Genomic DNA, 24079 nt, shown 5'->3' with positions numbered 1-24079 from the left:
CTTTGCATGATCTTTTATGTCTATAACGTCTGTCGTTTGCCGAACCTGTCAAGTATCTTTTTTGTGGTGTTCTTTATTCTTTTGCTTGTTCTCTGAATATGGTGAGCTTCTGTCAAGATTTGCTCCTTAGCACAACAAAGCATCTTTCTAAAGTGGTTAGTGAGTTTTCTATATTAGCTCATTAAGGAATCAAATAAGGTGAATTCTCAGCATTCCGGGTTCATCATTATCTTGTACATCTCTTTACTTTTCTTTGAAAAATCATTCATGAAGAGACGTTTTCCGAGTTATCTTGTTTTTAGCAGCATTTAAAATGTTCTTTTACTGAAATATACATGCTTGTTTTTGAGCAATAACAAATTTGTCTCTCTGTCTCCCTCTATATATATATATATATATATATATTTTCCTGGGAGACTTGACAGCTTAGCATAGAAATGCAAAGTACTAGCAAAAAAAAGCTATGACAGGACAGATATTTCCTCCACTTCATCCATCAGGGATCTCTTCTTCTCTTTTGGCAAAACCTGCATTTAACTGTGATTCTTGTGGGAAAAGTGGTTTCGATGTATCTGCAGATCTATCAGCATGTCGGGTAAGCAGCTTATGCTTCTGGCTCTTCTTTTTCTTGACGCCATCTTCGAAGCTCAGCCTCCACTGCACACTGTGCTGCCTCAGCCATTTCTGCTGACTTCAAAGCTATATCTATTGCGGTTTGTATTTCTTTCAGTGATTTTGTATTTGTCTCCAATTTCTTATCCAGTTCATTTCTGCTTGTATTGATGTCTTCTAGCTGAACCGCAGCAGCTGCCAATTTCATTTCAGACAATTTTTCGGATTCTTCTGCTTTTCGACTCAGTGTTTCATATTCTTGTCCTGAGATTTTGATCTTGGAAGTAGAATCTTCTTGCCTCTGAGCCTCATGTTTATCAGACAAAAGCTTCATCTCATCAAGAGCTCTCTTCTCTGCAGCTTTTGCTTCTTCCAGTTGACGAAGAATAAGCTCTAGCTTTTCCTCAGCTTCTTTTGCAGCAATTCGAGCAGCTTCAGCTTCTTGCTTTACTATGAGGGTAGCTTTCTTCATCTCTCCAGCCTCTTTTGCTGCAGTTTCAGTTTCTGACAAAAGCTGCTTAAGTTTCAGCTCATTCTCCTTCGCGGCTTTAATTTGTTTTTCCAATTCCAGAGCTATCCTTTCTGCTTCCCTCTCCTTCAATTCCTTGTGTTCCCTTTTCACTTCATCCAGTTCCACTCTCAGAGAATTCACCAAACTTCGAAGCGAGCATTCTTCATCTGCAACTTGCTGCAGAGTCCTTGTAGCCTCATTAAGGTCCTTGGTTACAACTCTGACTGTGTCCATTTCAGAGGCATGAGCCTTTTTCATGTCCTCCTGCAAAACCTTGATCTCTTCAGTTGTTTCAATGAGTTTCGCCTCCAGGTTTCGGGCCAGCTCCGGATCATAGCCTTTCTTCAAGGCCTGAAGTTTCTCCTGGGCATTTTCTTTGGCAGTTGTATAATATTGTCTAAATGCCTCTTTTTCTTCTGCAATCTTTACCACCTCTTGCTGGTTCTGGGCAGTGGCAAACCTAAACTGTCTAATAGCTTCTTTCATGGTTGCAATTTCCTTATTGAGTTCATTAACCCTTTCCGAGTTTTGGTTGGCTGAGCGTTGAGCTTCTGCTGCCTGTTGGAAATTAGTTAGTTTTGCTTCCTGAACAGCGTCAATATCCTGTCGCATTTTCGTGAGCCGTTGCTTCGCTGAATCAAGTCGACCAGTCGTTACCAAGTACTGCTCTCTTGCCAGCTCTAATTCCTGGTTCCTAGTAACTCCACTTGATTTTTTCAATTCAAGTTGCTCAAATTTATGCTTCACAGCATCTTTTATTTCAATTGCAGATCGCTTGGACTTGTTCACTGTTTCAAGTTTGTTGCTTAAATCTGTCATTGTTCTTTTGGCTCTTTCAAGGTCAGTGATCGCTCGATCTTTTGTAGTTTCCGCACTATCCAGCTTTTGCTTGATTTTGTTCAGTTCTTTCTGGGTCAACATCAGCTGTGTCTCTTTGTCCAAGATATTCTGGCAAAACCAAAACAGCAGATGAACTTATCGTTACGAAATAAATTCCTCCGGCAACGCGATAACTGTTTAGGCATCAGAGCATCTACACTAGAGTTTGTTTTGCTTCTCTCTCTGGGCTTATAGATTCAACAACCAGAAAATAACACCAAACACACGGTCATTAATCTAGAGTAGAATGAGATTTAAATCGTTTTATCTTTTACTATATGATCTTATAAATAGGTTAACTCTAATATCATATTAGATAAGTAACTGTGATCAATAATTTCAAAATTTTAAATTGATAAAAATCTGAACAACCTATCAATATAATTTACCAATTTGAACTTTTTGAGTTTTAAAGATTCTCAAAGTTAACTTTGATATTATTTCATACAAGTAATCGAGATCAATCATCTCAAAAGTTTAAACTAATAAAAAAAGTAAACAACCTATTAATATAATCTACCAATTCGAGTTTCGAGTTTCCAAGAAACCCAAGATATTAATTCTAGAGCAAACATCATTATAATTCGGCGTATTCAGATACTATTTGTTGAATTACGAGAGGTTAACTAAGATGAATGCACCTCAGAAGAAAGTTTAGACCTCCTCGGAGTACTTCTCTGCCTGGAAATGGCCACTTCACCGAATAGACTAACAGCAGCTTTCACAGATTGAAACGGAGCTCGAGTGTCGATCTCTCCAATTTCTGTCTTTGGAGAGCCCGGATACTTTTGCCGATCGGTATTTATCCGAACGTTCACCATCTTTCCTTTTTTCTTTTCTAACCCAATTCTCTGCAACACAAAATCCAATAAAAATTCCAATGCTAAATTCAACACTCAAGTCAATTCAAGCCTAAAAAATTCCGTGGAGTCTATCTTAGATTTTGCGCTGATTAGATTTTTTTTAAAAGAACTGCGTATACATATATAAGCATATATATTGAACTGGTTAAGAGGAGAATCACGAAAACAATAAATGTACCTCTAAGTACGATTGAAATGCATAACAAGGACGACCAGCGCGAGATTCTGATGGATAATTTTCCGAGAAATGGAAAGAAAAAAACAATCCTAGAAAAGAAAATTCGCAAGCTGTTCGGCTTTCTTGTTCTTCTCTCTGAGTCCCTCAGTCTATGAGCAAACCAGAAAAAGAGAAAGAGGCCACGAGACCTTTGCGGGAAAATAACGGTTTAAATTAGCTTGACAAATATAGTATTAGGGTGAAAAGACAAAAACACCCCTCAGCCTTGTGAACGCGCAATGGAGAATTTACTTTGGCGGAGTTAGGGGTAGAAATGGAAGTCCAAAAATTAGAAAAATTTTGTTGGATAATTTGGAAGGATGAGATGAATCAGACAACGTTAACCATCTAAATCCGTATTGCTAAATAGCTCAAATTAGGCTGTAATAAAGCCTAGCTTTATATCACCTGTCATATATATATATATATATATATAGGAATTTATAATATATTCTAACATATAATTTTTACAAAATAAAAGAAATATTATAATATTTAAAAAAGAGTATTTAAAATTATAATAATTAATTTAATTTAATTTTTACATTAAAATTTAACGTGGTGTTTAAATTTGGTTACTTATAATATTTTTGGGTATAATTTAAATTAATATAAATTAATTTATCATTATAATTTATTTAATTAATTAATATACGCTTCGACTCGTATTTTTCGTTTTCTATTATTTTAACAAATATAAATAATACAATTTTGTAATAGCGTCTAAAATAATAATAAATGTAAAATAATATAAATGACGATGTATATAATCATTCTGTCTCCCTCTCTCTCTCTCTCTCTCTCTCTATATATATATATATATATATCTGTGTATATATATATGGATCTCCTATACGTACATTTCTAATCTAGACTCATATAGACCAGAGACATCCAGTCCAGGACGGCTGCTGAAAGAAAGTAACAGACAAGGAATGGAAGAGAGTGATTATGTGCCTCTTTTCGAAACGAAACCAGTCAGGGGACGTCTCCTCTACCGTCTGTACACTTGTTCAATCTTTTTAGCTATCTGCTCAATCTTCTTCTACAGAGTGAGCTACTTTCCAGCGGACGGGGGAGCTCGAAGAATAGCGTGGCTTGGATTGTTTCTTTCAGAAATTTGGTTCACTTGTTACTGGTGTATCACAGTCATCGTCAGATGGAATCCTGTTCATCGTTACACTTTCAAAGACAGACTCTCTTGCAGGTGACTTTGTGTTAATTTCTTGTAGCGGCTTGTACTCCTGTTTTGATCCATTTCTGTTTCTTTTTTTTTATAAAAAAAAATTTAAATCCTCTCTTGCAGGTCAATTTGCGTTTGTTTCTTGTAGCTACTATCCTGGCCTGTACTCCTGTTTCTTTCATTTCTGTGTTTTCAAATTTTAAATCAGTTGAATCTATTTTTGTTTGAAATTTTGAAGGTACGAGAAGTTTTTACCTGGTGTAGACGTGTTTGTTTGCACGGCGGATCCAACAATAGAGCCGCCGGTTATGGTGATGAACACGGTTTTATCAATCATGGCTTATGATTACCCGGCGGAGAAGCTGAGTGTGTATTTATCTGATGACGGTGGGTCGGATTTAACCTTCTACGCCTTGTTAGAAGCCTCGCTTTTTGCGAAGCATTGGTTGCCGTTTTGCAGGAAATTCGGCGTTGAACCGAGATCACCGGAGGCTTATTTTCAGACTGCAACTAGACCGGTTGAGGATAACGAGTGGTGTTCAATCAAGGTGACGAGTTCATTATTTTTTCTTGTCTTTTTCCAGTGGTTATTATCATCAGATTCGGAGTACTTCCGAAATTGAATTGTTGCAATTTTTGAATTGAATTATTTATTTGAACTCTGAAACCATATAGTACAAAGATTATGATACACTGATAAACTAAGCGTCAATCGGATCATATAATTTGGATTTAAACTTAGAGATTATATGAAGACATGAAGGAAAGAATTGAAACCGCCACGAAACTCGGTCAAATTCCAGAAGTAATTCGAAAACAACACAAAGGATTCCGCGAATGGGACTTTGTTTCTAGTCGTCATGATCATCAGACCATTCTTCAAGTACATTTTCCTCAATACTATTTCAGAGATTTTCGTAACTTAAGTTTTCAGCTCAGTTAAAATGGTGTAATTTGAAATTTCTCTCTTAGATCCTGGTCGATGGAAGAGACAGTGAGGCTGTTGATGTTGAAGGTCAAGGTCTGCCGACTCTGGTGTACTTGGCGCGCGAGAAGCGGCCTGACTATCACCATAATTTCAAAGCAGGAGCCATGAACGCACTGGTAAGAATTTGTAAATTGATTAATTAGTTTAATCGTAATTTGATCTTTCATCTTGCTTTATTAAATACAGATGAGGGTGTCATCAATGATAAGCAATGGTGAAATTATTCTTAATGTTGACTGTGACATGTACTCGAACAATTCGGAGATTGTAAGAGATGCTTTGTGCTTCTTCATGGATGAGAAGAAGGGAAATGAGATTGGTTTCCTACAGTATCCTCAGGCATTCTACAATCTCACAGCTAATGATATTTATGCAAGTTCATTGAGTGTAGAAAATCTGGTGAGCCTGCATTTCAAATTTCACTTTCAAGTCGGAAAACCCTTCTACAATTGTTTAATCTTGTTAAATCAAGACAGATTCTCTATGCTTATTTAATTTCGAAGGATGAACATCTCTTCCGAAAAGGTGAAAATCGAATTCTTAGACAGTTTCAAGTGGAAGTGGGAAAATGCATTTCAAGTTCCATTACAATAATCTGTTTCCACTGCCGAAACTGATTGTTGGGCTTATTTCTTTTTGTGTGATATCATCTTGGATATACGTGGAATGTAGGTGGAGCTTCCTGGGATGGACGGAAATGGAGGACCTTGCTACATTGGTACTGGATGCTTTCACAGGAGAGAAGCTCTTTGTGGGAAGAAATACAGCAAGGACTATAAGGTAGATTGGAAGAGAGTAAATCTCACAAAGATTGAGAATTGCAGAACAAGTTTCTCCGAAGAAACATGCAAAGTTCTTGCAAGTTGCACCTACGAACACAACACAGTCTGGGGAAAAGAGGTCTTTCCATCCGTCTCTCTCGCTCTGTCTCTCTTTAACTTTCCGAATACAAAACACAAAAACAAATTTCACGGAATGCCAATTACTTATATACGATGAATATGGTAATTCAATGTAGATGGGTCTAAAATATGGCTGTCCGGTGGAGGATGTAATCACAGGGTTATCAGTACAAAGCAGAGGATGGAGATCATTGTACTCCATTCCCAAAAGACCTGGTTTCCTTGGTGTTGCACCTACAACATTGTTGCAGTCATTGGTACAACACAAGAGGTGGGGTGAGGGTGATTTACAGATTTTTCTCTCACACTACTGTCCTTTCATTTATGGACATAAAAAAATCCCCCTCAAGCTGCAAATTTCTTACTGTATTTACTTGCTCTGGGCTGCAAATTCCTTGCCAACCTTCTTCTATGTCACTGTCCCACCGCTCTGCTCGCTTAGAGGCATCTCCTTGTTCCCAGAGGTAATAGATCTTCCCCTCACATCATTTTGAATGTTGATTCTTGTTGGTGACACGTGGTAAAATCAAACCAGGAAATGATCAAGAGTGTAACAAAGTAATAAATGCACAGAATTTATTAGTCACATGAATGTATATACATTCATTATTAAGAATTCTAAGAGACTTAAAAAAGTCTGCTGTGAGATTATTTGATCTTGTGAAACCAAAACACATCATAACCATATTCCTAACTTGCTAACTCATGAATCATCATGTACAATTAGATCTCAAACCCATTGGTGATACCATTTGCCTACGCTTTCTTCGCTAACCGAGCATATAGATTGGGAGAATTTATACACTGTGGACGGACAGTAAGAAGTTGGTGGAATGATCAAAGAATGTGGTTGTTCAAGAGAACAACAGCCTATCTCTTTGCCTTTTGCAGCAACATCTTGAGGATAATGGGGTTTGGGAAGTCAGCATTCGAGATCACTGCCAAGGTGGCCGATGAGGATGTGTCGAAAAGATACATGCAGGAGGTAATGGAGTTTGGTTCTTGTTCTGTGATGTTTGATGTGTTAGCAGCAATTGCAATGCTCAACATGTTGAGTTTCAGTATCGATGCAAGTAGAGTAATCATGGAAGTAATTGATCGTGGCCAAAAGGAAGTGACGGTGGAGATGTTTCCTCTCCAGATTCTCCTGTCTGGGATTTTGGTGGCTGTAAACTTTCCTGTGTATCAAGCGCTGTTCCTGAGAAAGGATAATGGCAGGCTGCCGATCTCTGCAACATACCATTCGATCTTTTTTGCTTTGCTGGTTTGCATTATATTCATGTATTAATTTGACTAGTGCTATACTCACTTTTATATTCATGCAGATTATTAGCATACACCCATATATATGTATATATGTACGTGTGTATGTATATCCTTCAACTTTATGTAATACTAGTCCTTCCAACCGAGCCATGCGCTTCTCGATTCATTTATATATATCCGTTTAGCTTTATTTTGATCAATTTTAATTTTAGATTTATTAAAAGTTTATTTATTAACATTAAAATTTATTAGCTATAAATAAATATTACAAAACTAAACATAAAATTACAAACCATATAAATAAATATTATAATATAAAGTTTCATAAGAAATTAAAAAATTAATAAAATTTACAATATGTTATTTTAATTCCATACAAAGTTTTTATGTAAGATATTTTTTATTATTTTAAATATTTTTGGAATCTTTTAGTCGAATAATAGATGAATGTATAAATAAATTCAATCAAAATTTTGGATTTGAATAAAAATATTAAATTAAAATATAATTAACAAAGAATATGGAGTTGTAAGAAACACATACAAATTAAAGCAAGGCCATTTTTAAATTACAAACCATGTAAATAAAATAGAAATATAATTTCCAATTAAAACCAAATAAACCATTTAAGTTCCAAAGAAAATTAAATTAAAATATGAAAATTAATATTGAGAAAATATAATTTTTTATTTTAAAAATTATTATATACTGATAGTAATTTTTTTTTTTAGTATTAGATAAGTAAAATTAAAATTTTAATTTATTAATATATTTATGATATTATAAATTTAAAGTAGGCTGACTTTTTTAATAAAAAATATATTATTTAATAATTAAATTCTCTTTATTTGAATAAGTAAATAACATTATATCTCTAAATTTACATCATCTTTTAACAGTCAATTAATATTACCTACCCTTCACGTCATCTATTATTTCACCCTTTTTAAATTTTAAGATAATATGAAAAAGTTTTTACTGTCGAAATAAAAATAAAATAAAATAACATTTAAACTTTATTAATTAAATTACTATTGACATTAAATATTTCTTTTTTTTTTTGTATAATTTAAATTAATATAAGATTCTAAACTATTTTTGCTACTTTTGATAAGCTTTACACACACATATATATATATATACAGACCTCCCATACGTACATTTCTAATCCAGACTCAATATAGACCAGAGGCATCCAGTCAAGGAAGGCTGCTGAAAGAAAGTAGCAGACGAGGAATGGAAGAGAGTGATTATGTGCCTCTTTTCGAAACGAAACCAGTCAGGGGACGTCTCCTCTACCGTCTGTACACTTGTTCAATCTTTTTAGCTATCTGCTCGATCTTCTTCTACAGAGTGAGCTACTTTCCAGCGGACGGGGGAGCTCGAAGAATAGCGTGGATTGGATTGTTTCTTTCAGAAATTTGGTTCACTTGTTACTGGTTTATCACAGTCATCGTCAGATGGAATCCTGTTCATCGTTACACTTTCAAAGACAGACTCTCTTGCAGGTAACTTTGTGTTAATTTCTTGTAGCGGCCTGTACTCCTGTTTTGATCCATTTCTTTTTCTTTTTTAAAATTTTAAATCCTCTCTTGCAGGTCAATTTGCGTTTGTTTCTTGTAGCTACTATCCTGGCCTGTACTCCTGTTTCTTTCATTTCTGTGTTTTCAAATTTTAATCAGTTAATCAGTTGAATCTATTTTTGTTTGAAATTTTGAAGGTGCGAGAAGTTTTTACCAGGTGTAGACGTGTTTGTTTGCACGGCGGATCCGACAATAGAGCCGCCGGTGATGGTGATGAACACGGTTTTATCAATCATGGCTTATGATTACCCGGCGGAGAAGCTGAGTGTGTATTTATCTGATGACGGGGGTTCATATTTAACCTTCTACGCCTTGTTAGAAGCCTCGCGTTTTGCGAAGCATTGGTTGCCGTTTTGCAGGAAATTCGGCGTTGAACCGAGATCACCGGAGGCTTATTTTCAGACAGCAATTGGACCGGTTGAGGATAATGAGTGGTGTTCAATCAAGGTGACGAGTTAATTATTGTTTTCTCCTTTTCCAGTAATTATTATCATCAGATTCAGAGTACTTCCAAAATTGAATTATTGCATTTTTAATTGAATTATCATACCATGATAAACTAATATGGATTTAAATGTAGAGATTATATGAAGAGATGAAGGAAAGAATTGAAACTGCCACGAAACTCGGTCGAATTCCAGAAGAAATTCGAAAACAACACAAAGGATTCCGCGAATGGGACTTCGTTTCTAGTCGTCATGATCATCAGACCATTCTTCAAGTACATTTTCCTCATTACTACTTCAGAGATTTTCGCAACTTAAGTTTTCAGCTCAGTTAAAATGGTGTAATATGAAATTTCTCTCTTAGATTCTGGTCGATGAAAGAGACAGTGAAGCTGTTGATGTTGAAGGTCAAGGTCTACCAACTCTGGTGTACTTGGCGCGCGAGAAGCGGCCTGACTATCACCACAATTTCAAAGCAGGAGCCATGAACGCACTGGTAAGAATTTGTAAAAAATTATTTAATTAGTTTAGTTGTAATTTGATCTTTCATTTTATTTTATTAAATACAGATAAGGGTGTCATCAATGATAAGCAATGGTGAAATTATTCTTAATGTTGACTGTGACATGTACTCGAACAATTCGGAGATTGTGAGAGATGCTTTGTGCTTTTTCATGGATGAGGAGAAGGGAAATGAGATTGGTTTCGTACAGTATCCCCAGACATTCTACAATCTTACAGACAATGATATTTATGGAGTTTCATTGAGTGTGGAAACTCTGGTGAGCCTCCATTTCAAATTTTCATTTTCAAGTAGGAAAACCCTTTTACAATTATTTAATCGTGTTAAATCAAGACAGATTCTCTATGCTTCTTTAATTGGGAAGGATGCAAATTTCCTCAGAAATGATGAAAATTGAAATCTTAGACAGACATCAAGAGGAATAGGGAGAATATATTTCAAATTTCATTACAATAATCTGTTTCAACTGCAGAAATTGATTGTTGGGTTTATTAGTTTTTGTTTGATACCATGTTGGATATATGTATAACGTAGGTGGAGTTTCCCGGAATTGATGCCAATGGAGGACCTTGCTACATTGGTACTGGATGCTTTCACAGGAGAGAAGCTCTTTGTGGGAAGAAATACAGCAAGGACTATAAGGTAGACTGGAAGAGAACAAATCTAACAAAGAATGAGAATTACAGAACAAGTTTCTCTGAAGAAACATGCAAAGTTCTTGCAAGTTGTACCTACGAACACAACACGAACTGGGGAAAAGAGGTCTATCCATCCATCTCTCTCGCTCTGTCTCTCTTTAATTTCTGAATTCGAAACACAAAAACATATTACATGGAATGCCGATTTCTTATATACGATGAATATGGTAATTCAATGTAGATGGGTCTAAAATATGGCTGTCCGGTGGAGGATATAATCACAGGGCTATCATTACAATGCAGAGGATGGAGATCAGCGTACTCCATTCCTAAAAGAGCTGGTTTCCTTGGTGTTGCACCTACAACATTGTTGCAGTTTTTGGTACAACACAAGAGGTGGTCTGAGGGTGATTTACAGATTTTTCTCTCACGCTACTGTCCTTTCATTTATGGACATAAAAAAATCCCCCTCAAGCTGCAAATTTCTTACTGTATTTACTTGCTCTGGGCTGCAAATTCCTTGCCAACCTTCTTCTATGTCACTGTCCCATCACTTAGCTTGCTTAGAGGCATCTCCTTGTTCCCAGAGGTAATAAATCTTCCTCTCACTTCATTTTGAATATTGATTCTCGTCGGTGAGACATGGTAAAATCAAACAAGCAAATGATCAAGAGTAAAACGAAGTAAAGAACACACAATTTATTCGTCACATGAATGTATATACATTCATTATTAAGAATTCTAAGAGACTTAAAAAAGTCTGCTGTGAGATTATTTGATCCTGTGAAACCAAAACACATCATAACCATATTCCTAACTTGCTAACTCATGAATCATCGTGTACAATTAGATCTCAAACCCATTGGTGATACCATTTGCCTACGCTTTCTTCGCTAACCGAGCATATAGATTGGGAGAATTTATACACTGTGGACGAACAATAAGAAGTTGGTGGAATGATCAAAGAATGTGGTTGTTCAAGAGAACAACAGCCTATCTCTTTGCCTTTTGCAGCAACATCTTGAGGATACTGGGGTTTGGGAAGTCAGCATTCGAGATCACTGCCAAGGTGGCCGATGAGGATGTGTCGAAAAGATACATGCAGGAGGTAATGGAGTTTGGTTCTTGTTCTGTGATGTTTGATGTGTTAGCAGCAATTGCAATGCTCAACATGTTGAGTTTCAGCATCGGTGCAAGTAGAGTAATCACGGAAGTAGTTGATCGTAGCCAAAAGGAAGTGACGGTGGAGATGTTTCCTCTCCAGATTCTCCTGTCTGGGATTTTGGTGGCTGTAAACTTTCCTGTGTATCAAGCGCTGTTCCTGAGAAAGGATAATGGCAGGCTGCCGATCTCTGCAACATACCATTCAATCTTTTTTGTTCTGCTGGTTTGCATTACATTCATGTATTAATTCGACTGTATTCACTTTTATATCTATGCGGTTAACTTACACGCATACATATGTATTACATATATATATATAGATCCTTCAGTTTTATGATATATCCTATTTATGAAATACTAGTTCTTCCAACTGAGCCATGCGCTTGCTGATTCATTTATATCTATTCTTTAGTTTTATGAAAACTAATATTTAGAATATAATTTTTTTTCAAAAATTTGTCTGACAAAGATTCAATTCATGTATTAATTAATCAAAATTATTTTCTGAATTATTTTTTAGAACATTTAAACATAATATAATAATTTTTTTTTGGTTAAAAAATAAAAAATAAATCTATAACGACTGTTAAATTTTGAAAACTAATATAGTACTTTACAATCATCGTGGAGACTGCAACGAGGACGGTTGAGAAAGGAAAGAAGAAGCCGACATGAAAACTCTGAAGAAGATCAGAGGTGTGGACTACCAGCTTGAGTTATACTGATATATTTATTCCAGCATTGTTATAAGAAGAACAAGCCCTCGAAAAGGAATGAACAAATTGCATAATAGTATGATGGTGATGGAATAGATTATAATTTCATAACGAAGAACGTTCCACCCTTGAAACTGGCCTGCAAAATGCAGAGTTTTTCAGTAACTTACTGCAAAATTCAAAGTGGTTGAACTTATCTACTAAGTTAAGATTATGAATTAGCATAAGTGTTCATCTGATATATGCTTCACTTGAGTCAGAGACCCGAGCTAAATTTCTATGACAATAAGCTCAAGAACTTAAAAAGCAGAGGATTTTGGAAGAGAGTTTACTAATTAAGTTCTTCCGAATTCTACGTAACAAAATTGTTTCTCTGATAATTTAGCATATGCCTTATCAAACGCAGAAGGCTTACATGAGCTCGAGAACGAGGGCAGATGCCCCTCCTCCCCCATTGCAGATACCAGCAACTCCGTACTTCCCGTTCTTATGGCTCAGTACCTGCGACAACATTGCATCTTCTCAAGAAACGAATAAAAAACATAAATCATATACAGGGTTGTGTAGATATATGCTAGTTACCCCTAACAACGTGACTAAGATACGAGCTCCACTACATCCTAATGGATGTCCCAAAGATACAGCTCCACCATGCACATTCACTTTTTCCTGAATTCATAACAAGAACAAATAACAGAATAAAGGGCTAAAGAACTTCAGTGAAATCAATCGGCGAAGAGCCCAAAGAGCAGTGAAACAACAAAAATGAACATTTAATAGCAGAGTGCATTGTCAAGCCAAATATAGGATACAGAGTTTAGTTAATGACATACAGGATTAAGGCCTAGCAACTTTTGATTGGCAAGAGCCACAACCTGCAGAAAAGATAAACCGCAGACTGAGAATCAACTACTTGATGAATAGGATAATGCAGTAAAAACTAAAGATTTCTTACAGAAAAGGCTTCATTTATTTCGTAATAATCAATTTGAGAACCATCAAGACTAGCATTTGAAATAGCTTTTGGTATTGCTAAGGCCGGGGCGGTTGGAAATAATTCAGGTGCCTGCCAAGGAAATATTGCTGAACACTCAGTTATCTGAATTCTGAAGCTCTACTAGGACCAAGAGAAATTTACACGGTATAATTTACACCTGAGCTGCATCAGCATATCCTCTGATTTTGCCAATAACTTGCAACCCAAGCTTAAGTGCTTTCTCCCCACTCACCATTACTAACGCTGCTGCACCATCACTGCCCGCAATAAAAGAATACTGTCACAAAAATGAAATAAAATTCCTATTCACATCAAATTTATGTAACAACGTTTCATAATGCGCATATGCCTTAAATGATAATCTTAGCCATAGTTTTTTCTTTAAAATTCCAAAGTGCTTCACTGGATAAGACTACTATATCTTTGAGAAATGTGCAATGCTCCCTTAAGAATGTCATTCCAGGTGTGAATTTATTATATCCTATGTATATATGAAAGATATAAGCCCACAGTCTTGCCAACAGCATTAGAAAGGCGCTGATCAATATAAAGATGAGATGATGTGCACAGTCATATTTCTAAGAGAAAGAAGACCTTATGCTAGAAGCATTGCCAGCTGTAACAGACCCACCATCCGGCTTAAAACTTGGTCTAAGCTTCTTCAACTTGGCAGCATCAAACTGAACAAGGTAGAAAGAACAAAGGCTAAAAGAAAGCAACAACCATGAAGAATTTGAAGTTAAAATTGATCAATAAAATTCATAGATATTCATTCACTAAGTCAACCTGCAGATGCATATTAATAGGGAATTCATATAAACATGGTTCATTAACTACCTAAAGAGACCGAGTACTATTTTAGGGCGGGGGAGTCTGGGCAGGGATGAGATTATTAAGAATCAGCCAGGCCGTAATGGTTCAAGTGCCCCGGTTTCTTCTCAAAGAAGCACGATTGACCTCTAAGAGCTCAACATGTCTTTCAATAAATTGCCGAAGGAGCAATAGGGTCAGTTTAATCTAAACAGGGGAAAGATACGGTCTGTCCGATGAGCTGACATGGATAAAAATCATTCCACCCATGAACCAAGAAAAGTAGAATTTAACTTAATCTTCTCCTGAATCTTTGTAGTAAGTTCAGAGGTCTACTGTTCTTTAAGTTTATCTATTCTAAGTTTATCTAAATTAATTAAACAATAGAATCCTAAGTTGCCTAAATGAGCCAGAGTAATAGAGTTCGAAGTGACCTACCGATACTGCTGATAAGCCATGAATAGATGAGGCTAATGAAATCCTATTATTTCAGATTTCCTTATATATATGACCCATTATGCATTCAATAAATCAGGATCTGAATAATTATTACTAGATTTGAGTGTTTTTCTAGATATCCAGGTTTCTACGAGTTATCATCATAGGTTGACAAGGCCTGAAATCTACCAAACTTGTAACTGAACCCCAGAGAGCTGAAACCATAACAGACTAATTTTTTCCTTGTGGTGATGGTGGTTGGGGGTGGGGGAGGATCTAGAATCTGCCTTGCACTCATCGTACAAGTCCCCCGCTTTATTCCGGATGAAGAAGGGATGCAACCAAAGAGATCAACCTGTCTTACCATAAAACCAGCTAGACAAGGGACTAAAGCACTTTTTTCTCTTTGGAGCAAAGATGTGCAACCCTCGTGCATTCGATATAACTATATTATCAAAAAGGTGTCCACTTGTTGTGGACTTCAAACCTCTTATCTAAACAGTTAAATATAGTAAAACACAAAATAATCGTTCAAAGGGAATAAGATTACATATTCATGTAGATAAGTATTGATAGAAAATTATATCACATTTACCTTCAGTAAACCTTCATCCTTGTCAACTACTATGAATGGTTTCCCTCTGCCCCTAGAAACTTCAACCTATAGTTGCCAAAATATGAACAATTTGATGCTAAACTGAAATGTTGAACTTTGTTTAATTATGAAGGAATCAGAAATCAAACCGGAACTATTTCCCAAGCAAAGAGACCCCCTTTTTGTGCAGCAATTCCACGCTCAAAGCTTCGAATAGCATACAAATCCTAGAAGAAAGCATAGGTTTAATAGACAAGTAATGACAAAATGTCAAGAAAATCAAGAAAGCCTTAACCACGTGAAGTCCATTTGTTGACATAATAGTAATATGTCAAAGAAAAGAGAAACACAAATTGGAATTCCCAATAGTTTGTGCATGCTTTCCAAAGTGAAATAATCATATGATAAGAAGTGCATAAGAGGACAAACAATAGCAAAAGCTTAAAACTTGCTTAGTAGAACTCTATATGAGAGTATCAGAAATGATAAGTATGAAAAAAGGTTGGCTGAAGTTGAACAAAAATATTACCTGCTCTTCTCTTGGTATCATATGTTGGTCAGCACATATTTCTGCACATATTCCCATTCCGAAGTCATTATATACATCCCACAAGCCATCTTTGAGCATCCCATCAATGATAGCATCATGACCTAGTCGAGATCCCTGTCTGCTTGCCAAATAAAGTCGGTGAATTTTTACAACGTAAGTATAAGCAGAAAAAAGAGATAACGTATACAGTCTTAAGACAACAAAATATATTTATGATGTTCCCTACCATAGCATTCACTACACTGAACTAGCAAGTAGTTGCAGTAAAATAGGATGACACACATGTTATAGTCCAAAAATTTCCATTCTGATCAGACAGCACGGGTGAATATATATAGTGGTGTTGGTTCTCGGTAGATGAGAATGAGTGGGATTATGTAACTTGGTAACTAAACCAACATACACAAACATCCTCATCAAATTGTTAGGCGATTGGAAGGACTAAGAAAGCTTGTCAAGGACAACAATCAGCCTCATGGATAGTAATGGAAGCATATTTAAAAGTCCTAAACAAAATTCTTTCTATCAGAAAAGAAAAGCAACACAGACCTTGCTTCTGCTAGATACTTGGGAGCATTTGACATGCTTTCCATGCCGCCAGCTACGACAACATCATTAATGCCCAATTGAATAGACTGTGCTGCTAGCATCACCGCTGTGTCAAGTTGATGGAAAACGTATAAGTACTCACTACATATCCCAATAAACTCCTAGAAGAAAATATACCATAATATCTTCAAATAAGAAAGCTACCTTTCATCCCTGATGCACAAACTTTGTTAACAGTGGTGCAGATTACTGAATTGGGTATACCTGCACCTAGTGCAGCCTGTCTAGCAGGAGCTTGCCCTAAATTTGCACTTAGAACATTCCCAAAGAAAACCTCTTGCACGAGTGATGGATCAAGGTTTGACCTTTTAAGAGCACCTGTAAATGGATAAAACAGAATAGTAGGGAAAAATCGTCCCAAGCAACAATAACTAAAAGGTATAAAGCAAACAATAGTAACTTAAAGAAATTACATTCAATTGCTATTGATCCTAGCTTCGTTGCAGAAAGAGAGGAAAGAGACCCAAGTAAGCCGCCCACGGGAGTACGTGCAACCCCAACAATACAAACATCTGTTCCATCAAAACACTGCAGGTAAGTGACAAGAAAGGCCAGACCATGAACTCTCTATATAATAACCAATATTTCTTTTATCATACAGGTAAAGAAACAAACAGATGAGATGATGCCCTGTGGCATCCAATACCCAGAAATGATCACATCACAAAGTACGTGAAGCAGGAATATGATGAATGAAAATGGCATGTACTAGCAGAAGAAGGAAGAGAAAATCGACCTCGAGGTTGGATAGGATCCGAAGAGACTGAAGAAGCCATGAGCAGTGTCTGTGAAAGATAATCAAGAAACCTGCAAAGTTAACATCTAACTTCGACTGTTAAAACCAGAGGAAATATATCAAGCCTCAGTAAATTCCAGATGAACTAGAAAAAATAACATCACCTGTTATTAAAGATCAGAGAAACAGAGTAGGGCGAGCGAAGGAGATGAGAGCTGGCTGGTTCTTGAGACGACAAAAATCTTTAAATCATGGATGAAAAATTGAAAGGGATGGTGACGTGAGAGCGAGAAAGGCAGCAGCTTTGGAAAGCACAACACGCATCTTCGTGTCATAGGATTAGGATTGCCTTAGCAGAGTTCTATTTTGGTTATGTAGTGTTTCCTGGGTAGACTGCATAAGCCGACTCCAGACATCCTGTAACGGGAGTTAGCCGGAAGCAAAAAACCACCTTTTCCTTGATTGTTCCACTGGATCAAATTAATGATTACATTTTTAATTAGAATGATCAGCACTGTATTTATGCTTATAGAAATTGAATCTGTTCATTTTGATTAAAAAGAAATTATTTGATTGAAAAGTATATTTTTTGAAAGAGGATTAGAGAATAAGAAAACAACCAAATTAACCAATACATCTTTAACAGAACAAAGAGATTTGCTAAAGTCAATAATTAAACAAACAATTAAAAAACCCAAAACACCCACAAAAGTTAAACTCAATTTCCACCCTCTCAGGAAGATTTCTTGCAAATTTTTAGAGAACACGAATTTATATGAAAATTTTACCCAAGAAAAATTTTTGGAGAGAACTAACACTTGCTCATATTAGAATGGATAAGATCTGTTCCTCTGGCCACTTTTTTTGACTCCCTTTTCGGATTTAGTAAACCCAACAATATTTGGTCATATCCAAACTCTTGTTGCTTCTTCTTCACAAAGGAATTAGAAGTGCTTTTCTTTCAATATGCCTCAAGACTTGTGAAGAATTTATTTAAGGAAACAGCATTGGCTTTTTCTTGTTTACCCAGAAGATGAAAGAATATATATCGGAGCCGTCACGAGTAAACAAGCTTTTGAAATCCTCTTTATCATTCAAAATACGCCGAAACGCAATAAGTCTCTTGTTGCACATCCACTTTTGGCTATTTAACTTGGTCAGTTCGTTCACATATTCACAAAACAGCTCCACCAATGAAAGCGTTCTGCATATCTTATCCACATTAAGCACAAAAAGAAAAATGAGAGTCAGAACAAGTCATTGTTTCATTGCTCCCAAGATTCTGATCAAACAACAAGTCTAAAGGTGAGGTTGATTCGAGTTGTCTCTGCCTTGGCTCGCTTTGGCACAGAGTGGAGCCAATCCCGCTGTGTGTAACCTTTCATTACTAACAATGATCCGTGCTTTAGTGTGAAGGAGTGCTGATCATCCGAGTTGCTACTCTTCAATCTCTTGGTCGTAGGCTCTTCATTGGATACTTTCCCTAGCAGTAGCACAAAAGAAAATCATAAAAGATGTTAAGTGGCAGAATTTTTCTTCTGCTTGATTTTCTCATGTCAATACAAACTAAAATGATAGGCTGAACCATTAGAATATGGAATTAGCTTGCTGATACAAAACCATAAAACAAGATGGCATACGAAACAAGACTCATTGTAGGTTGATTTTCAAGATTACATGGTTCATATATCAACTTAGCAAAGACTACCACTTAACAAGATCAAGTATTTGGAGATAACAAGCTTGATCATGATCATACCTTGGGATGATTTTCTGGGTTTCTTCTTCAACAGAAATTCCCTTTCACATCCAAAAGAAACCGAAGCGATTTCTGGGGTTGGTCCATAAAGCTTCTCATCATCAGCATGCCAAGCCACATAGTCATTGCCGCCTTTATACCTATTTAAAAGCAAACTGTTGAATTTACTTCCTGGAAGCACTTCATGGACCTAGAAGAAACAAAAGGCATTAGATGCCACTTGAATAGCTCATGTACTAGCGGTAATATTCAGGAATAATTATAGTCTCACTGCATCCAAAATCTCCTTGAGTGGAGGAAAATCATCCCAAGAATAAGCATGTGGTTGATATCCACTGTAAACCAACTCCGGCAATCCGGAGCTTGCAATGTAACATGTATCTCTAGGCTGCAGAGAAAGGATAAAGAGACAATTGAACACTCGTATTCAGCGAGAATATTGACATCTCAGACAAATTAACATGGAGATCGAGGTTGAAAAAGACAAGCATTGGCTCTAAATGCAGATTCTCCATACTCAATATGCATCCATAAAGTCCAGGCTTCAATTTGTAGATCTTAACACAGTCATTAATCTAAAGTTTGAATTACTGATAAAGAATATATGAATAAATGTACGTCGCTTGATATGCTTTTGTTGATGCATTACCAGATAGATTATCAAAACCTAAATAGTTCATTCAAAGAAAATTTACATGGGCAACTAGATAGTTCATCTAATGCTAATTTCACATGGGAATGATTGGCTGGAAATGATCGCCAAAGATGGAAAATTTGAATGGTAGGTATAACTCCTTTTCAGTGGAATAAAACCCAGAAGCTCCATTCAATTGTTAATGAAACGAAATAAGAATTTTTGAAGATATACAAAGTAAAGAACCAATATTCATTTTCTCAGCAACCAAACAGACTTCCTGATTACCAAAAAAATATTCAATTTTCAGCGAATTGCAATATACAATCAGAGAAAAGGAGGCATGGACTACGGACCTGGAGACAGGAGCGACCGAAGACGCGAATGGTAGGTCTGGTCCAACGAATATGCTTGTCGAGGTAATTGAAGAAACTCCATGATTGCTCGTACCCAAAGAAGCTCGGAAAATACACTACTTGGCTTCCGTTACCCAGGTCCTTAATCCTCTTCCCCTTTGCACCATCGTTAGGGTTAGGGTTTGGATTTGAGGTCTTTTCCTCTGGGACTGCCTTTAACTTCAAATTAATTGCAGCCATTTTTACGCGCCAAGCTAATGTCCCTCTTCCTTCTATTCTCATCTATGCTTTTTTTTTTTCCATTGAATAATAAAAATTAAATGAAAATATAATTTTTTCATTATAATTTAAGAAAAAAGTTATCCAATTAGCAAATTCAACATTTGTTACAATTTATTTTTTTATTATAATTTTATCTTCAATATTTTTATTTATTTAAATGTTAAATTTATTTATTTATTTATTAACAAAAAAAACTAAAATAATTAATTATTTAAATTAATAAATTAATAATAATTTAATTAAAATATCTAATATTGTGTTTGGATGATAAAATATTAATGTGCAGGTACGGTAATTCATTAGATTTGTTTTATTTGGATCACTTCAAAAATAAATAGTATTATTGATTGAGTAGTTTTTAGCGGTAAATTATTTTTTAAATTTTTCTAAATTTTTTAAACTACTGATTCAGTAAGTTTTAATGGTTAAATATTTTTTTTTCTCGTTTTACTCTCACAGTTATTTATTAATTTTTATTTTACCCTTAAATCCAAATTTTATTTTTTTTATATTGAGTATTGAAAAATTAAATTTTTATTTTTCATAATAAATTTATTTTTTAATGTTTTAAAAAAATTTATTAAAAATTAAAATTTATATAATATTACAAATTAAATGATTTTATTATAAATTAAATAAATTTTTTTATTTAATATTACGTACAAAGATAAATTAATATTTTAACTGAATATACAAATATACTATTTTATCAATTCAAACAAAACAGTTATCATTATTATACATTAATATACAATCTTTCTAAAAATGATATAATTTTGTAATTATCTTCTTATTTAATTATCAAATATTATCGTACATTAATTATCCAAAATAAAAATTAAACCAAACACAGCATAAACATCACCTAATTATTTTAAATTTTTCTATAAATAAAAGAATAAATATACATTTAAATCAAATGAAAAACTTTATGATAAAATTATAATGAAAAAACACATTAAAAATCAAATTTCATAAATTAATTTAATAATTTATCTATTTTAAGCCAGAACTTAAATCTTAAAAAGCATAAATCCAACAGTGCATCTTGAAAGAAATTCCCCCATCAGAATATGAGATTATAAATCAAAGCAGCACTCCAGGAGTAAATGAAACTTCAAAAGCATACATTCAAAGATAGTTTACTTCACAGGTTCAGCTTATACAATCATTTGAACAGACAAACAATCAAAGGTTATTACAATACCATCCATAAAAATTTACAGTTCCCACCGGAGGGGAAGTTTCCCGGAGTTGCATCTTATCGAACTTCATATGAGTTTCAAACCAACTAGGTTATTCCAACTCGCCAACCAGAACGAGAACCAATTTGGTAAACAGAAAGAGGATCATTCATCTATGTTTCGAAACTAGTTAGAGGACTATATATACCTAAGCTAATGGCTGAGCTTCTGTTCTGCACTAACTTGAAGGGGAAACAGGAGGATCAATTAACTTGAGCTTTAGTTCTATCTCCCCAGATTCAACTCCACCAAGCCTTAACCAAACACTCTGCACTACCTCGCCATTAATGGAGCTAATAAAGCTCTCCCTTGATAGACAGTTTTCACCGTCTGGTACAACCTTCCTTAGTGCCGTCTCCCCGGAAGAAACTCGTAGAACATGACTCAATCGACCAGCAGTAACAAGTGGCTGAAGGTTAATAAAAGCATGTCCCATTTTGTCATCTGCCTTGAAACGATCTTTATCAAATACTTCCTGTGAAAAAAGAAATTGAATATGACTGAGGATAAGCTACTAATTATTCTACCCACCAAATATATTCACAAGTAATCTTTAGAACATTCTAACTACTTCACCCACAATGTAACTGATATATAGATTTACAGCATGAGCCTTGCATCTATGAGGATATCAAAATCCTTATTCATCCTGGTGAACGAGTACGAGATAGAAACAGATAGGAGGATTAATACATGATCAAATAATTAACAAAGTGAATCAAGATATCAGCAGCGACAAGATCCAGAATACTAATAGAAGAATAACAATTTGCAACTAGATGAAAGCTGAATTAAGAAAAATGTTTAACGATAAACTATTCAGATTAAGAACTAATAAATTCCAATATCAACTTTCAACACAATTCATGGAGCTGAGTTGAAGAAAAATGTTCAACGATAAATTATCCAGATTAAGAACAGCTAAATTCTGACTTCAGGTTTTCACAAGATTCATGGATTCGGATAAAAGAAATGTCATAATGTTGAAAACAAATACGAATAATTGAAGCCTAAGAAACTTACTAGTGTAAGAGCCCCGACAGGTTCTCCGAGACTGAAACTTAGCTCTTCATTCCAGACAGGATTAAGGCAGCTGTTTATAACCTTGGTTTTCGCCATCTGGTGGGATGGAAGAAAATTATTAGTCTATAGAGTTTGCATCTCAAAATGATCATTTCTTTCTCGGTAATAACACATTGATAACGATTTAAGACTAGAAACACGTGCTTGAAGAAAGAGTAGTAGATTACTTGATTGCCTAACTTGACCACAACATAAGGATCGCTGGTTTTAAAATCCCGGATCACCAATCTTTTCCCTCGCACAACAATCACTTTCAGCAGTCCTAGTTGCTCCCCCATATTTGACCTGGAAATTCAATGATGGATTAAGTAAGAAGAAGAGAATCCAATTCATTGTGTAAAAATCTCCCTAGCCAAGTGCAAATTCAACAAAAGCCTCCAACCAACAGCCACAAGATGATGTAATTAGATATCACAAAAAGGACATGATCAAACGAATAAACCCATTTCAAGAAAGAACATGTGTAAAGAGGGGTGACCAGGAAAGGGCACCAAAACACAAATATCCATGAAAATCAACATTCCTGAAGTCTGAGGGATAAGCCTAGAACTGTTTTAAGGTATGGTAATAACAACATAGCAAAGACGAAAGTGGAATTGATGATGTCTCCAGAATAAACCAAGATACAAAAACTCATCTCCAAAAAAAAAAAACTAAGATCTGCAAAAGAAAAGAAAAAAAAAGCTCAATTCTTGGGATGGTAGTGTAGAAAAGATGGAGAAAAGAGATACCCAGGTTAAAACTCTGGACTTCAAAGCCAACAAAGGAAATCTAAGAACTACCAACAAAACCTATGGAAGCACAGCCATCTACGAACACACATACAGAGAATCATATACTTACAAATACTGTAAGGTAAGTGGACCTTTCTAGAGTAAAGAATGAAGAATATATTAACAAGGCAACAACAAGGTGCCACTCAAAGAAGGAATAGATTAAAAGGACCTTACAGATCAGCTCTTGAGAAGAACTGGACGTAAGGAGAAAGAATTGATTTGCAGAGAAACAACGTTAAATGAAGTAGAAAAAATAAATAAATAAAGATGGGAACTCCATTTTAGCAATGAAGAATGACAATACCAGCATTTTATACAAAGATAGAGTACATCAAAAATGGAAGCAGAAAAACTTTAAACAAATCACTGAAAAAGTAACCGAGTGAAGCTACTTAAACTTACCCTATCCACACCATTTAAAGTCTCAAAGAAAATAAACCAGGATAGAACCCAGTTCTGTTTACTGAGAGAAAAAAAAAAAAAAAAAAAGAACTTACCGACAGGAAAGCTCGGCGTTTACGGTGTCTCAGAGCTGATGGAAGAAGACAGACAGCAGAAAATAGGGGATTGTAAATACAGGTCGCCCAGGCACGAGCTACAGTTGCAGACAAAGTCTTTTGATTTGGCTTTCGATTGGGGTTGGTTTGACTGTTGACCATACAAGATTCAAATGATAACAACTCGGTCCATTTCGGGAAGAAAGCTGTCTGCATTAATTG

The 24079-nt window shown here is 35.4% G+C and overlaps 6 protein-coding genes and 1 long non-coding RNA gene across 16 annotated transcripts; 3 read left to right on the top strand and 4 right to left on the bottom strand.

Annotated features, from left to right (window-relative positions):
- Window positions 1-287: 287 nt before the first annotated feature.
- LOC110817889 (weak chloroplast movement under blue light protein (DUF827)) lies at window positions 288-3211 on the bottom strand. Its single transcript, XM_022046605.2, has 3 exons — window positions 3044-3211; window positions 2644-2853; window positions 288-2071 (listed from the first exon to the last, which is right to left on the bottom strand). Exons 2-3 carry the CDS (start codon window positions 2821-2823, stop codon window positions 605-607), a joined length of 1647 nt encoding a protein of 548 aa, XP_021902297.2. The 5' UTR covers window positions 2824-2853; window positions 3044-3211; the 3' UTR covers window positions 288-604.
- Window positions 3212-3933: 722 nt separating this feature from the next.
- Window positions 3934-7611, top strand: LOC110817890 (cellulose synthase-like protein E6). The gene is made up of 8 exons (XM_088208558.1): window positions 3934-4289; window positions 4504-4813; window positions 5008-5148; window positions 5238-5369; window positions 5440-5652; window positions 5926-6153; window positions 6272-6619; window positions 6883-7611. Exons 1-8 carry the CDS (start codon window positions 4018-4020, stop codon window positions 7441-7443), a joined length of 2205 nt encoding a protein of 734 aa, XP_088064684.1. The 5' UTR covers window positions 3934-4017; the 3' UTR covers window positions 7444-7611.
- A 965-nt stretch (window positions 7612-8576) lies between these two features.
- On the top strand, window positions 8577-12130 carry LOC110817796 (cellulose synthase-like protein E6). Of its 3 annotated transcripts, none has more exons than XM_022046487.1 (8): window positions 8577-8929; window positions 9142-9451; window positions 9585-9725; window positions 9815-9946; window positions 10098-10232; window positions 10508-10735; window positions 10853-11200; window positions 11462-12130. In XM_022046487.1, exons 1-8 carry the CDS (start codon window positions 8658-8660, stop codon window positions 12020-12022), a joined length of 2127 nt encoding a protein of 708 aa, XP_021902179.1. In that variant the 5' UTR covers window positions 8577-8657; the 3' UTR covers window positions 12023-12130. The 3 variants fall into 3 exon arrangements, with proteins under 3 accessions (XP_021902179.1, XP_021902178.1, XP_088064683.1); XM_022046486.1 differs by having other exon boundaries at window positions 10020-10232; XM_088208557.1 differs by lacking the exon at window positions 8577-8929 and adding an exon at window positions 8999-9019 and having other exon boundaries at window positions 10020-10232.
- A 317-nt stretch (window positions 12131-12447) lies between these two features.
- Window positions 12448-18180, bottom strand: AACT1 (Thiolase family protein). 6 transcript variants are annotated; one of them, XR_015813710.1, is made up of 16 exons: window positions 18043-18180; window positions 17391-17696; window positions 17227-17297; window positions 16904-17002; window positions 16635-16808; window positions 16431-16536; window positions 15861-15999; window positions 15481-15558; window positions 15332-15397; window positions 14083-14168; window positions 13646-13745; window positions 13447-13557; window positions 13325-13366; window positions 13074-13197; window positions 12907-12992; window positions 12448-12630 (listed from the first exon to the last, which is right to left on the bottom strand). XR_015813710.1 is itself a non-coding variant. In XM_022046536.2 (16 exons), the coding sequence occupies exons 3-16, from the start codon at window positions 17264-17266 to the stop codon at window positions 12597-12599; spliced, it is 1248 nt and encodes a 415-aa protein (XP_021902228.1). In that variant the 5' UTR covers window positions 17267-17297; window positions 17391-17696; window positions 18043-18180; the 3' UTR covers window positions 12448-12596. The 6 variants fall into 6 exon arrangements, 5 of the variants coding, with proteins under 5 accessions (XP_021902228.1, XP_021902229.1, XP_088064685.1 ...); XM_022046536.2 differs by having other exon boundaries at window positions 13074-13160; XM_022046537.2 differs by having other exon boundaries at window positions 13074-13160; window positions 17227-17275.
- LOC148252868 (uncharacterized) lies at window positions 16915-17738 on the top strand. The gene is made up of 2 exons (XR_015813711.1): window positions 16915-17024; window positions 17092-17738. It is a non-coding gene; the product is annotated as an uncharacterized LOC148252868 (long non-coding RNA).
- A 219-nt stretch (window positions 18181-18399) lies between the features above and the next one.
- On the bottom strand, window positions 18400-20267 carry ALKBH2 (oxidoreductase, 2OG-Fe(II) oxygenase family protein). 2 transcript variants are annotated; one of them, XM_022046538.2, is made up of 4 exons: window positions 19976-20263; window positions 19257-19373; window positions 18986-19175; window positions 18400-18709 (listed from the first exon to the last, which is right to left on the bottom strand). In XM_022046538.2, the coding sequence occupies exons 1-4, from the start codon at window positions 20255-20257 to the stop codon at window positions 18513-18515; spliced, it is 786 nt and encodes a 261-aa protein (XP_021902230.2). In that variant the 5' UTR covers window positions 20258-20263; the 3' UTR covers window positions 18400-18512. The 2 variants fall into 2 exon arrangements, with proteins under 2 accessions (XP_021902230.2, XP_088064688.1); XM_088208562.1 differs by lacking the exon at window positions 19257-19373 and having other exon boundaries at window positions 19976-20267.
- Window positions 20268-21363: 1096 nt separating this feature from the next.
- LOC110817730 (Calcium-dependent lipid-binding (CaLB domain) family protein) lies at window positions 21364-24043 on the bottom strand. Of its 2 annotated transcripts, none has more exons than XM_022046389.2 (4): window positions 23858-24043; window positions 22752-22869; window positions 22525-22620; window positions 21364-21976 (listed from the first exon to the last, which is right to left on the bottom strand). In XM_022046389.2, exons 2-4 carry the CDS (start codon window positions 22860-22862, stop codon window positions 21680-21682), a joined length of 504 nt encoding a protein of 167 aa, XP_021902081.1. In that variant the 5' UTR covers window positions 22863-22869; window positions 23858-24043; the 3' UTR covers window positions 21364-21679. The 2 variants fall into 2 exon arrangements, with proteins under 2 accessions (XP_021902081.1, XP_088064337.1); XM_088208211.1 differs by lacking the exon at window positions 23858-24043 and adding an exon at window positions 23665-23688.
- Between the last annotated feature and the right edge of the window lie 36 nt (window positions 24044-24079).

This window comes from Carica papaya, chromosome 7 (assembly GCF_054855325.1).
Source record: "Carica papaya isolate Zhongbai chromosome 7, ASM5485532v1, whole genome shotgun sequence".
NCBI classification, from domain to species: Eukaryota; Viridiplantae; Streptophyta; class Magnoliopsida; order Brassicales; family Caricaceae; genus Carica; species Carica papaya.
The sequence above is the reverse complement of the archived record's forward strand: the minus strand, read 5'-3'. Positions and strand labels throughout refer to the sequence as shown.